Genomic DNA, 14,553 nt, shown 5'->3' on the forward strand with positions numbered 1-14,553 from the left:
GTGCTGACGGGCTTCGGCGGCTACGAGAAGGTGAAGGTGCAGGCGCGGCGCGGCGGCGGCCCGCGGCCCGGCGAGCTCTCGGTGCGCGTCCGCGCCTGCGGSCTCAACTTCGCCGACCTGCTGGCGCGGCAGGGGCTGTACGAGCGGCAGCCGCCGCCGCCCTCCTGCCCCGGGATGGAGTGCGCCGGCACCGTGTGCGCCCTGGGCGACGGCGTCCGCGGCCGGCAGGTGAGGGGGAGCCGCGGGGGGGCCGGTGGGGCGAAGGGGGTCCGCTGGCCCGGGGGGTCGTGCCAGGGCGGTAGGACGCGCTTTGGGGTGCAGCTGCCGGACGGAGTCTCCCCAACCCCTTTCGTCAAAGGCAGGACGGTGCCGGTGCCCCCCCGGGGAAAACACCTGGGCCCGTCGGAGGTCCGAGGGCAGCCATGAGCCCCRCCGGGTCCCCTCCCACCGCGCAGCCTGCCGACGTCCCTTGGCTGGCGCCTGAGAGTGGGTTTCAGGGATGCTTCGGCCTTCGCGTTTGCAGCTTAGATCGTGGAGCTTTGCCTGGAGTTGGGCCTGCTTTTTCCAGGACGGATTCTGTTGATTTAAGTACTGCCCCAAGGCTCTTGCCTGCTGGCAGACTGCTCCTTGCAGGGCAGCAGAAATGCTTTAAGTCGTTTGGACTCGTGCTGCCAGCTTAGGCTGGGGCTGGGCACAGCGCTGTGCCTCTGCCTTGCTGGGACCCTGCCTGGGGACAGGGCAGCTGGGCAGTGCGTCGGCCGCAAGCCTGAACCGCAGGAGCCTGCAGTCCCTCCGGAGCATCTGGCACGTGACCAGGTCCGTAGCGAAGTGCCATGCCGCAATTCGTCTGACGAGCGGYGTGCAGGCTGTGGGCACCCGTCCAGACCTCGGAGCGGCACAGGCGCTGGGAGCTGCCCGCAGGGTACACTGCCTCTGTGCCTGCTTCTGGCATACAGAGGGCAAGGGTGCAATGACTCTTCTGCAAGCCTGGAGCTCCTTTCAGACCAACCTGTGGCTTCTTTGGTTTTAGGTCGGTGATAGGGTGATGGTACTGGCTAGGTCAGGGCTCTGGCAAGAAGTCGTGAATGTGCCAGCTAATCAGACCTGGTTGATGCCCGAGGGAATGAGCTTCGAGGAAGGAGCTGCTTTTCCTGTCAACTACATTACTGCCTACATGATCCTCTTTGACTTTGGAAACCTGAGACCCAACCAGAGTGTCCTCATCCACATGGCTGCAGGTAAACAGTTGTCAGCCCATGCTGCAACTCTTGGCCTCAATACACAGCTTCTTAATGGGGGGGGGGGGCATAAGGCCATGAAGCAATTGCAATAGTGCTGGACTGACAAAATATCATCTGCCAGAGACGTAGATGTCACTTTGACACAGACACTGGCAAATCCCCTGGAAACTACTACGCAGTTGAACTGGTCTTATTGCCTCCGAAGCCCTGGCAGAGGTGTAAGGGACTAAYTCCATTTTACAGAAACCTGAATTGGTCTTCCCTGGCATGATTTGCAAGTTTTAGTCTGCCTAAGACAAAGCCTTTATTCCATGCCCTACTGAAGTTGCAGGATTGGTACAAGCAGGGATAACTTACGTATCCAGAGGCTTTCCAGCTGCTCTTAATTCCCTCTTTGTTTCTAAAACTTTCTCTCGGCTTATTTTCAGGTGGTGTAGGAACTGCTGCTATTCAGCTGTGCAAGACAATAGAAAATGTCACCATTTTTGGCACAGCATCTGCCTCCAAGCATGATGCACTCAGGGAGAGTGGCGTTGCTCACCCCATTGACTACAGAACGATGGATTATGTAGAAGAGGTCCGGAAAATCTCTCCCAAAGGTACTGTATGTGGAGGATTTCTACAAGCGTCTTGCATTTCCTTAAAATACAAAGAAATGTTTAGTTATTTGCAATTCTCTCTAGGTGTTGACATTGTCATGGACCCTCTGGGAGGATCTGATACATCCAAAGCTTTTCACCTCTTGAAGCCAATGGGCAAACTCATAACTTACGGTGAGTGTGAGAGCTGTCTGCTCAGCAGTGTGTCCAAAGCCTGAGCTCCTGTTTATGAGGGACCATGTGATAGCAGAGTGGGTGTGATCTGCATGGGAATGCTCTGTATTGCTCCGAGCTTGGTCACAAGGCTATGAGGGAGTGTCACAGTTGCTTGATGCTCTCTTAGAGTTCAGTTATTTCATCAGGGTTTTTAAGATGTTCCACCTGGGTGGGGCTCTGAGAGGAGTGAGATTTGTGCCTTATTCTGAGAGCTCTGGTCATAGACTGCAGTGCTCTGCCCACCCATGAGTAGATTGCTTGTCGAGTGTGGATAAGTGCCTGCAGGGGAAGCTGGAATGTCCTTCTGGAGGAACACTGGCACAGCTGCTTTGTCTCGGCTGGCTTAATGTAGAGCACTAATAGAAACTGGCTTTTTTATTAAGGGGTGTGTGGGTGATGAGGTTTGAAGCTACTGAATACTTATCTCTCCATTGCTTAGCCCTGAAACACTGTGATTTTTGTCCCTGTAGACAAAGCAGTCATACAGCCCCCAGTGGGATTCCAGACACTTGCATCAGAGTGTCGCCTCTGTTGTTCCAGCAGTTAACCGTTGCAGCATGCAGCTTCTCTCGGGAAGCTTGGCTGCGGCAGAGGGGACTTCTGTCCTGCCAGTGTGGCTAATTGTGACATGTGACCCTCTCTTGACTCTGCCAGTGCATCAGTCTAGCTGTTCTGCTACTGCCCTCCTGGGGAGGGGGGAGTTCTTTATTTTTTCAGTACTTGGGTGCTGATACTCCACAGTCTGCACACCTTGTGGCCAGAGCAGGTCCATGCTTTCACTGAGGATTGATTGGGCAGATCCTGATATGGTCCAGTTCTCACAGCTGCTCTACTGTTTGAGCAGCTGTTACGCTGGGTATTGTCTGACCCATTACATGAGATGCTTGCTGCCTTTTGTGTTGTTCTAACTCCAACTTATTTGTGGCTTGTTTTCTTTTTAGGAGTGTCAAACCTGGTTACTGGGCAGAAGAAGAACCTCATGGCTATGGCTAAAACCTGGTGGAACCAGTTCAGCATCAATGCCTTGCAGCTCCTACACCATAATAAGGCTGTGTGTGGCTATGACCTTGGAAACTTGGATCAAGAGAATGAGCTTCTTGGAGGTGTTATAGCCAAGCTGATTAACCTATACAACCAAGGCAAGATCAAGCCCAAGATAGACTCTGTATGGCCCTTTGAACAGGTGAGTCTGAGCTAATGTACAGGCTGCCAGCGACCAGAAAGTAGTTTTCTCTGCACAGTAAATTCTGGCTCAAGATGAGCACCTCATTCATGGGGGCTGAAATGTTGCAAGCTGCTAACAAGCAGCTGTTCTCGGCTATTCAGCACCCTCCTCCCTTTTAAGGTTTAAGGGGAAGGAAAGTGGCCAGGGTCTTCTGCTCCAATGCACAGAGCTGGACAGTGCCAGACAGCATCCCTGTGGAGTAGAGCAGGTGCTTGGCTGTGTTTTATGGGCAGCAGCAGCCCATGAAGCGATAGGGTTATACATCAGGCTGGAGACTGCCCTGAGTCTGTATGCTGTACTTACGCAGACACCTGGGAACGTTGCTGCTGCCCTTTCATAGACAGAAGAGAGCCCAGACAGTGAAGCAGAATGAGGGTGTTGAAAGGGAAGCTGCAGCTTTTTTAGCAGATCTGATGTAGCTTGATGCTACTGCATCACTGTGTCCAAGTCAGTTGCTTCCCTTGAAATCTTTTTCTGGGTTATGGGCTATTGCAGGGGAGCGAAGGACTCGGTAATGATCCATTGTTATTACTGACTTGCAACCTAATCTGAGGCAAATGTTTAAGGAAAACTGTGTTGATTCCAGGCCTGGCCCAGGTGCTGTTTTGCTTAAAAACCTGTAAATGTTTTGTTCTAGGATTGTGTAGGTGGTAGGAGTGTTGTCCTTCTGGCTGTTGGCTGTGTCTCTGCAGTGTTTCCCTCTGTGTGTCACTAGAGCTTCTTTTCCACACCTCTGCTGTCTTGTTCAGTGTGTACAGTAGAGCATCCTTTCTGTGGTATACGTGAATTCTTGAGGAGTTTTCTGTCAGCAGTCTCAGGTAGCTGACCAGCTTTGTCCAAAATGCATCTGCGTGGATGTGCTCAGATGTCTGGCACTTACTTGGACTGCTGGGAAAGTCACCTCGTGGATCCTTTCAGGCTAATGTGGGTGGACCAAAGGAGCCCAGGAAGGGTGTGACTGCACTGCATGGTGGATGTGGGTGTCATGGGATTCCTGTTTTTTCTAGGTGGTAGATGCCATGAGGCAGATGCAAGAGAAGAAGAATGTTGGGAAGGTCATCCTGGTTCCTGAAGTACCAAAGGAAGAATCCAAGAAAGAAGAGAACTAATGAGGAGAGAGATCTGTGCAGATTGTGAATTCATGGTTTAATTCCCTGATCTCTTTGGGACCTGGAAATGGACAGATCAATAGCTTTCACCTTCATCAATACAGGAGCATCGTGGTTAAAGTTCAGATGAGGTTTGCATGCTCTTGTCATGACTGGCCCTTTGCCAGATATGCCTCTTGCCCTAGCTTTATGTTTTGGAGCCTGTTTATTTCACATACTTTTCTAATCACTTGTTTCTCTACTGAAATTCCAAGCTAATCTTATTTTCCTCTGGCAGTGCAACTGAAGCTTCCAGACAGCTAGTAATTAGCAACTGCCTAGGCTATTGCTGTAAAATGGAAGCGTAAAATATTACAGCAGCTGCCGAGTATCTCCACAGAAACTGAGCCCCTGTAGTAGCACTTGCCCTGTCACCTTTGAGAAGCATGTTCAGCAAAGAATGGGCCAAACTGTGTAAGCTTCTTAAGTAGCCAGAAAAAAATGTGTCTGGCCTAGTCTTATTCTAGCACTGGCTACTCTGCAATTTACAGTTATTGCTCTTTCCCTTCTACTTTCACAGGCCTCTAATACCAGTGTGATAGTAGCAGGTCATCTTGTCCTTGCCTTGTAAATAATCAGCTTGGCATTTTGGAGTCTGTAGYGTATTGCACTCTTAATTTGCAGTCACTTCCCTTTGCAATCAGCAAATGACTTGAGAGGCTGGTCTGCTTCGTGTCTAAATACTGAATAATTATTTCAGTTAGCTACTGTGATCTTGTCCRTTTTCTGATCCCAAATTATAAAGTGAGGCCAAACTGTCTGATTTTAGAGACCATAAGGACTCAACTGTGTCTCAGAAATGACTCGAACAATTGGTGTTGGCTCTGTGCTTTATTAATGTTGGGCTTCACGTTGATATTGTTAAGGCTAAACTTCACCCTCGTGTTTGTATTTCCAAGGGCTGCAGTGTGGAATCAGATGACAGCAAGACAGGGATGAGCAGCTGTAAAGGCTTGCTTTGTGCCATGCCCTGGGCACTGGGGAGAGAGAAGATGATGTGGTTTGGAAAGCAACTGGCAAGAACCAATTCTGCAAACCTGCTTTGCAGAAAATTCAGGGCTAGCTTAGGATTCCATGACAGTCATTCAGTGAAGCTATCATTGAGTTGCAAGTACAGATGGCAAACTGTCTAGTTCTGTGTCAAGCCTCTTGGCCTGGGCATCTTGAGAAGTTTCAATCGCGCTTTCCATTTTCTTCTAACTTTCTCTTTAGAAAATCTTCAGACCATCTCATGTGTTGTGGTTTGGTGCTGCAGTAGGATTTTCCTCTTCTTGCCCTTAAAATTGCCAATTTTGGCATTCTTAGGCTCTCTTACAGCACCAAGGCTTTAGAAACCACCTGGGGTGTTCCTCCCAGACTAGAACTTCATTTCTCCTCCTCTTCTTTTTTCCATGCACTTGGAAATGTCATTGTGCAGGGGGCTAAACCTAAATCTGTAAGCACTTAAGGTCATGGGTGGTGCCCCTCCTTCCTGTTGTACTCTTTTTTTGCCCCCCCCMTTTTTTTTTTCAACCCTGGGTGACTGCATTGCAATTTGCGCTTGCTTTAGCAGTTTGAGACTTTGTCATGGATTGTAGGTGCTGCAGGGTTTTAGGCTTCATTTTGGATTTGAAAAGATAAATGTGAGGGCACCGAGGAGAGCTGCCCATTGTGGAAGAGCTTGGACTCCAGGAGCAATGCTTGCTGCTAGGAGTGCTGCTCAACCAAACTCTAGGATGGAAAGGGTGTGCTTGGCTAGGGCCCTGCGTGTGAAGCCTTGCACTGCTCAAGAACAGTAAAACACTGCCATGAGAGTTTTTCTCTGCAAGTAGCAAGAGAATACGGCTTCTTCCTCTGTCAGCTGTATCCTCTACAGGAGAAATAAATGGTGCTCCTCCCATCTATCAKTGCAGCTTGTATTTCAGGTGCTAGCAGTCCCTAGTTTTGCTACCTATTAAAGATACATAGACATGGACTCCTGTGCACTTGCTCTGATTAACTTTTAAATATTAAAACAGCCCCATAATCTAGGACCTTGGAGAAGGGCTGGTGCGCAGTCACAGATCCGTATCTTTCCATTTCTTGCACTTGTTATGTGAACTTCATAAACATGTGAAATTCATATCACAACGCTTAACCTTTTCTGAATCTAAAATCTTGCTGCTTCTGCTCTCAACCTTCCTCTATCCTGCTAATTTAGATGAAATGAAACAGTGTCTAATGCTGCTTTACCATGTCTAACAACAGAACGACTGTCTAAATTGATGAGATGGAAAGTCTGGACCTGTTCCTCTGTGAAACCTGACTTCACCTTGATGAAAGCGCAGCATGCTCAAATGGCACACAGCACTGCAAATCTTCAGATTCTGCAAATGTGTAAAGGGGGAACTATCCAATTGTGTTTTACAGTAACATCTTTTTCTGCTTTACTCTCAACCAAGTGCATGCCTAGTGCCTTACTTGGATGGCCTTAGATTAGGCAGCACAGCAAGGCTTAAGGCTTAAGATGGACACGCTAGTCCATCTTAATATAGAGTGATGGAAGAAAGTGGGAATCTTGAAACTGCTTGTAGGACACCTGACRTATGCTGCCTTATGATACACCACAGAAAACAGTATCTCAGTGCCTTCTCTGCATGCTTGTAATGACTGGGAAGTCACCAGAGCCTTTCCCGTTCAGGCCTTTCAAATTACTGCCAAAAACCTTTTGTGATTCTTGCTAGCTCTGTTTTGTGAACACTGGTGATGTAGTTTGACTTTCCTTGAATGCGACACCCCTCTTTACGTGTACTGCAGACTTTCCAGGGCTGTCTTGGATGTTCTGTGCTCCTGAATCCAGAAGAGTTGTATTGTAAAGCAACTGTCTCCCCCATAATGACTGTTTGGCTCAGAATCCCTCTTCACGTGAGGCATTACCTGCTGCCTGTGCCTTGGCTCTCTAGAAACAGTCAGGGCTCCCAGCTCTTGTAGAGTAGCTGCTAGTATATTTTCTATCTACGAATTTCTGAAACCCTTTCCAGCCTATGAGTTCTGAGCAATTACTATAGTCTTCAGTTACTGAATTTGACTTATTTGTTTGGTCCCTCAGTAGCAACAATGTTTTCTACAGAAAGGCTAGGATTAATTAGTGAGGCAGTGAAGAACAAGGTTTTAATGCTCTCTGTTTTCTTCTTATAATAGTCTTTTTTATGGACAAACATTTTTATGGGCCAATAAGTATGAAACCTATGTCAAACAACTTAGTGTCTTAACTCATTAAAGTTAACCAGCAGGTTGTGTATCAAGGACCAAAGCAAAAAAAAATAGTATTAAAAAAAAATCATTCCATTCCAGATGTTGCTTAACTGTTTAGGGCAAACTCATACTATCAGGAAAACAGGAGATTCCTGTGCTTAAGCTGTGCATGCTGTTCCAGATATCAGAAGTGCAGTTTAATGTTTATTCTACTGATTGTCTGAACCACAGGCTGTGCCATGAGTAGAAGAGGCCAGGTGAAAAGCATGAGTAATGAGTTCCTGAGCTGAGAAACAAAGGCTTCCTTCACCCTGCCCCTCTGCCTCTTGCTCTGCTGTGTAGGCACTGCATTGGGTGTATGTGCTTACATTACTAAAGACAGGGGTAACTGTTTAAATGCCACTCCAGTGTCATTACTGTAGTTGCCTTTTTGGAMTGACAGTTTTGGCAGTTCTGGTCTTAGACAAAATGCAACTCTTTTGCTATCACCAGGCAGCTTTAGTCAAGTTTTTGATTCTGATTTCTCTCAAGCTCATTTGTGTTGCATGCTAACTGTAGAAGAGAAAGGGAAGCAGCCTCTGCTTGCAGAGAGGAGCACAACCACTACTAAAATCTGTACCATTAACAAAGATTGAAGATACTTGGAGAGGGGGGCAGGAGTTTAGCTGTATATTTCATTTCAGAATACCTGTGTTATATGAGAATTGTGTGACCACTGACAAGTAAGAAGTGTTGTGGGAATCAGGCTTTAATCAGTGCAGGATCCTGGCCCGCTAACAGCTGCTACTATAGGTGTAAAACCACTGTTGTTGCCAAATGAAGTCTCTGCTGTTCTAAGCCCTGGTGATGGCAAAGTGTGACTGGCAAGTAGTATGCAAGTGTGATGTAAAATGCATTAGACTCTGAGCCTCTTACAACATATGGTCTGGTCTGTACAGTCTGAGTCATGCTGATTTGCAGATCTGTGATACGAGCGACACATCCTTACAGACACTTGGAAAAATCTTTGTTTAAAAAATATTATTCCGCTTTGCGCGTGTAACCAAGTTGGACAGAAAGCAAGTGTGCCAATGCTGTTTACATGACTATAATGTGTAATGCTCCTCTGTCTAATGTTACCATATGCCTTATGTGTTTCAAATGTTAATTAAAAGCATAACAAAATCCTCAGTGGCATGCTGCTCAATCGCCTGCCAGAGCAGAACCCTCTGCCCCCAGCTCAGCCTCTAAAGCACTTCTGTTGCTTCTGCAGGCAGGCAGGGAGCGGACACATTCAGTTTATCAATGTTAATAGCTCTTCCAGGGTGAGAAGATGCCTCTGCTCTCAAGGACAAATGTTAATTGTTGCCTCAAGTGTTGCATCCATCTTGTAACACTCTGTTCTGCAGGGCAGCTATAGCCATTTTTTGTTTGCAAAGCCTGTTGCTGGCCTCTGCACTGTAATCTGTATCTAGATGTTTCTATAGCTAGGCTAGGTTGAAATAGGTGCCTGGGGTGACCATAAGACAAAGGATGAGCAACCACTGTTAGAAATGGGGGAATAAAGCTTGTTTATTTGCATGTCTTCATGTTGAGACAGTCCATGTCTGCATATCCTCATGGGAGGCAGCTGTCTAAGGAGCTGAAACCTGTTAATGTTCCCTCCACGAGAACATAAGGCTTCCTGCTGTCCCCAGCACAGGTGCTGGGGAGGGGCTGTAGCTCAGGGCTGTCTACTTGAGGAATGAAATGTCTAAGTTAACAGCTGAAACTAACGACAGCTCTGCTTTGACATAGGCTCTAGAGGTGGCTGGTGCCTGTATTAGCCAGAGGGGGAGCAGAGTTGCAGAAGGTGGGGCTAGGCCACAAGCAGGCTCCTGCCTAGATTTGAGTTATTGGCTCCCTGTTGAAAGCCACATGAGGCTCAACCTGGAGCCAGTGTTGAAACCAGCTCCTGCTTAACCAGCTAGTGAAGACATGCTTTCARTAGGAGCAGGAGTGAAGCTCAGATTCAAGCTGGGACTTGGGGGGGGAGGGGGGCTGGAGGAGCCGCTATCACTACTGTACAGATTTCTGGCTACTGTGGGGGATGCAAAGAACTCTGGAGAAAACACGGCTTTTCCCTGAGCTGTCAGCTTTGAGCTGCAGGTAATGCAGCTGGGAAGGAAGGGGAAGCGAGGGAATGGGATGTGGCTGCTCAGACAGGGGGGTCTTACGCGATGCCCAATTTCTTCAGGACTGTGCAAACCTCATGGAGATACTGGGAATCTGGATAGCCATTCCTGTGGGGACAGAGAGGGAAGCAGTGTGAATGCTGGTGAAGGTACCAAAATCATTGGGGCAGAGGGGACAGTTTACTTTAGCCCTATCCTTGTAATGGGTGAGAATGGAAGTCCTATTCCCTGGAGCTACAAGCAGCAGCTAAACGTAGCTGTTTGCACTGCCACAGCTGGCACCTGGAGCTGGCTGCAGGGAGCTGTCACAATAGAAGCTAGGAAAAAGAGCTGCAAGTGAACAGGGCCCACAATTCTTGCGGGGGCAGGGGGTTAGAAACATGGGACAGCTAAGGGCTTTAGCTGGAGCGTGCCGGTGCTGATCTGCCACACTGCAGCTGCCCTATGAGATGGAGCAAAGGAAGGCACCAACTCTGCCMTGTGGGAGTCTGGAAAAGCCCCAGATCCCAGGGATGTCTGATTTTGTTCCTGTCATTCCTAAGAAATACCTGAAGGCTTTGATTTAGTTGACCCATACCTGGCCTTGCCTCCATGCAAAGAGGTTTTGTGTGGGATATGGCCCCATGTCACTTTTTCCTCTCCACTGAAGGACTTGATCTGGAATGTCAGTCCTTGCTCAAATGCTTTCTTCAGCAGCACTGCTGTCTTCTGCCCTTCCCTGTTGTCAGGCAGGTAGGCATGGAAAATTCCCCCCTTGTAAGGGCTTCCTGGGCAGGGGTCACCAACCTTGTAATGAGAAGAAAACGTTTTAAACAACCTGAGTGTGGACCCTCAAATCCAGCTTCTGAGATTCTGTGGCTGGGTACCTACCCCTTGCACACCATCAGGGATGTTGTAGACAATCTGAAGTGTTAGGTCTCGATAGTAACCAGGCAGGCTTTGCGCCAGGGAGGAGAGTCTGAATGTCCCTGAGAGCTTGTGGCCTGGGGTAAGAGAGGTGGAGCAGCAGCAAGCTGGCTGGGTACTGTCTGCAGCAAAACATGTCCTGCACAAGGCATGGCCACAGGGTGCCTGACATGTCACACACAAGTCCTGGCAGGCATCACACTGATTCAGAGGGGTAGTGCAGGTTTCCTGTCCAAGGCTGGGACCTCTGGTCTGCAGARATGAGAGGTCAAGTTCCTCTTCCACATTGGTCCTGCCAGTTGGGAGTAGGGCCCTTTCCTGGGCCCTTTCCTGGCCCTTTGGCTCTKCTGCAGGTGACTGCTCTGCTGAAGTCTGGTGCAGCTCAGGGGTGGTAGTCCTATAGAGCCAGGTGGGCAAGGAGTGAGGAGCACTGTCTGCTGCAGGAACCGGTGACCACATATGTCCCATCTCCTCCTTGTGGCCTCTTCTGCTCTTGTGTCTTGCAAACTGGAATCTGTCTGGCAAAACCTGCTTTAGCCGTGCAATGTCAGGCTCCTCCATAGACGGCTTTGTCTTTGGTTGTTCTTGGGGCTCCCTCAGGCCAGCAGAACTTTGGTTATCCACTCCAGTAGGACTGAGAAGGCTGCTTCCTCCCAGCATAGGGCTGGGAGCTCTCATTTCCTCAGCCCCTTGCAGCTGGAAACCCTTGAGCTCAACTGAGTGGGCTGCTTTATCATTAATGTCCAGTTGCTGCAGGCCCATCTGTAGGAACTCCAGGCTTTCGGGAAGGTCTGCACCCATCATGGCATCCTGGCTTCTGCTTGGTTGGATGGCACTTGGTGGCTCTGCACGCACAGCTCTTGCTGGTCCTGGTGACACAGAGGAAGCCTTCAGGGCATGCAGTCTCCTGGAAGAAAACATCTGGAAAGCCTCAGTCACTCCTGACAGCATCTCCTTGGGGCAGGCAAGATATAGCTTGTACTTGTCTTTGCTTAGTCCAACCTTGATGGAACTTCCTTGCAAGAGGCTGCACAGTTCACTCAGGGCATTGTCATCTGGCCCATCTACAGCAAGCTCTGAGTAACTCATACTCTGACACACAAGGTCAGGACACTTTCGCACAAGAGCTTCCACCTTCCATTTAGCCTTGCAAAGCTTGTTCCTGTCCTCTGCCTGCAACGTCAGCACAGTGCTGTCTCCAGCATGATGCTCTGAGATCTGCACACCTCCATCCCTGCACAGTTCATCAATAGCAGAGCAGCAAACACCTTTCAGGTAAGACCACTGCAGAGAGTCCAGGTTCATTTCTTCACTCACCCTACTGCCGCCACTGATGGCCCTGACAGTGTCTCGAGGCTTCTTGCTTTCCTTTGACTTTGGCACAGAGAAGCTATTGGAGCGCCGCAGCGAGGCCTTAGATTCAGAGGATTTAGAGTCCAACGTGGAAGAGGTCCTTGTTGTGTCAAAGAGATTCAGGGACTGAAAGGTATCAGACATGCTAGTGAGGGGTTGGTGCTTGATGGGACTTGAGCCTTTAGAGTCTCCAGAATGCTGCAAAATGCTGTTTTCTTTGCCTGTAGAGGGAGATCGGCTCTTGGATCTCATAAGCACAGCACTGCCTTTGACATGGTCCCATTCTTTGGAGTCCTTCTGCTGAGCCCCTGCTGCTGAGCTCAAAACCACATCTGTTGCAGTGACATGAGGCTGCTCTTGCGGGCTCAGTGCTGTTGGGTCACTTGGACTGATGACATCTGTCTCTGATAAGTGCTTTCCAGAAAGCTGTGCTTGGCCCACCAGTGGAGAGTTCTGGTTCAGCAAAAGCCATGGGCTGGCCTGAGATCTGTTAGCTTTTGGAGTGCTGAAGTTGGCAGCTAGCTTGGGCTCGCCTTTCAGCTCCAACCTTCCTGGGCTCAGCCCGGAGGGTGAGATATCCATTGGACTTTTGGGCTTGTGCAGAGCAGCCTCTGTGGTGTGGGAGGTCGCCGGCTGTGACGGCCGGGAGCTGCCTAGCTTGCTGACTGTGTGCGCTGTCCTTCTTCTGGTGCTGAGATCTCGAAGATACTGCTTGGCCTGGGAAACATCAACCAGATTTCCAATAAGATAAAGCTGCCTCTCATCCTCATGGCAGAGCAGYTGGGGATACAGTTTCTGCAGCTCACATGACAAAACCCTCTGTGTCTGGTTGTTCTCATCCAGTCCTCTCTTGTCAATCTTCTCCTTGCGCAGGCTCACTTCTAACTGCTGGTAGAGCTGCTGCAGGGCCAGGCGGGCATGTCCCAAGGTATCCATGTTCCCAGATGCACCTGCAGATGGTTGGAGGTACAGTATGACGATGCCATCGCTGCTAACGTCCACCACATCCACATGATGCTGGCGTAGCACACGATGATACTCGGGYGCACAGAACCTCTGCATGTACAAGTAAATATCTGAGTCCATCACTAGGGAAAAGTCTTCCAGCTGCTCCATGGCTTCTACATCCACTGGACCCCGATATGATGGGACTTCAGCTGCCTTTTCACACACCTGGTCCCTGTTTGGCAGTTTCGCTGTCTTTGGTGCTGATTCAACAGAGATAGGCACTTGCTGGTGGTCATGGATCCTGCTGCCTTGGGCCGCATGGCTGGATCCCGGCAGGAGAAGCTCTCCGACTGGTTGGCTCTTGATGTTCAGGCTGCACAGCAGATCTCTGCTGAAGGCCTGCAGCTCAGTGAATGGCCCCTTGACTATGCAGTGTGTGTGCTTGGAGTCAAAGTTGATCTGCACATTGCTGTAGCTTTTATGCAAGTTCCTCAGGAAGGTTTTGCCAGCAGGAAGCTTCCCATAGTCAACTATCATGTAAACATGTATGAAGATCTACAGAAATAGGACAAAGGGGTGAGAAAGCAAGGACCAACAACTGGCCCCCAAGGCACAGAGGTTGTAAATGCACCTGACACAGTTCCTGCATTATTTTGACAGAAGAGATGACACGACCTGCCACCTCCATCTCCCAGCAATCAGCTTTTCAGATTAGGTGGGAGCATAACGTAGGCAGTACAGAAAGCGCCAGTCAGCTTTTGGACCTTCTACCCAAAATGCACAGAGATGCAGCCCCACTTGCACATGCTGCAAGCAGTGCAAACAGCCCCAAACCAAGAAATCCACTATTCTGGCTCCAATATAATCCCTTCAGCATCTGATATGCAGTTGCCTTCTCGCTCTCCCCATCCTCCAGCTGTAGTCCTTCAAGCAATCTGGTACCACAGGCCTGGGGAAAGGTCCTCAGTGCCAGGTTGGCTAACTGCCAYGCCTGTGCTTTCAGCACACAGACCTGAAGACACGAGACATGGCTCCTGCCCACACTCCTGAAATCAGAGGGAGACACAAGAACTCTTCAGTGCCTCTTGGGCACTAGCATGTCTCCTAACTTCTCCTGCAAGGGAGAGAGAGYGCAAAAATACACGCTTTGCCTGTCGGCTAATAGCACAGCAGAGGTGTTAACAGAATTCCCCCATGGGCGACCAGATGGATGGGGGAAAGTGCTTTCCACTGGTCTTATTATTGCCCCTTGCTTTGGCAGGCACAAATACCAGACAGCCGCGTGCAAACCTGCTGGGCTGTCCCTCTGTTACTAGCACAGTAAAATAAATTAATTCCTCATTTGAATATGAATAACAATGAATTCGCTTCAGATCTCATTAGGCCGGGAGGCAGGCGCGCGGCGTCCCGGCCCGCGGCGCAGGCTCCCGGCTACCTCGTCAGGGCTCAGCTCCGGGGCGTGCGCGGTGACTTCCAGCGGGTAGCTCTTCCCTGCAACGGACAGGACGTGCTCCCGGGCCTCCAGCACCCGCCGGGCCACTGCGCGGGGGG

At 49.6% G+C, this 14,553-nt stretch overlaps 2 protein-coding genes across 2 annotated transcripts in view; one reads left to right on the forward strand and one right to left on the reverse strand.

Annotated features, from left to right (window-relative positions):
- On the forward strand, positions 1-8,807 carry VAT1 (vesicle amine transport 1; the record flags this gene model as incomplete). Its single annotated transcript, XM_085314779.1, has 6 exons — positions 1-228; positions 1,031-1,238; positions 1,670-1,840; positions 1,925-2,014; positions 2,998-3,239; positions 4,289-8,807. Coding segments are annotated over 6 exons (1,041 nt in total), but the record flags the coding sequence as incomplete, so codon positions are not given.
- Positions 8,808-9,175: 368 nt separating this feature from the next.
- Positions 9,176-14,553, reverse strand: part of IFI35 (interferon induced protein 35) — a 10,344-nt gene continuing 4,966 nt past the window's right edge. Inside the window, exons 9-12 of the mRNA XM_085314762.1 lie at positions 14,438-14,541; positions 10,666-13,557; positions 10,373-10,581; positions 9,176-9,903 (exon numbers count right to left, since the gene is read on the reverse strand). Coding sequence (XP_085170888.1) covers positions 9,834-9,903; positions 10,373-10,581; positions 10,666-13,557; positions 14,438-14,541 — 3,275 coding nt within the window. The 3' untranslated portion in view covers positions 9,176-9,833. The remainder of the gene's footprint in view (positions 9,904-10,372; positions 10,582-10,665; positions 13,558-14,437; positions 14,542-14,553) is intronic.

The sequence above is a fragment of the Rhea americana genome, unplaced genomic scaffold, assembly GCF_003343005.1.
Source record: "Rhea americana isolate MKP2758 unplaced genomic scaffold, rheAme1 scaffold_410, whole genome shotgun sequence".
NCBI classification, from domain to species: Eukaryota; Metazoa; Chordata; class Aves; order Rheiformes; family Rheidae; genus Rhea; species Rhea americana.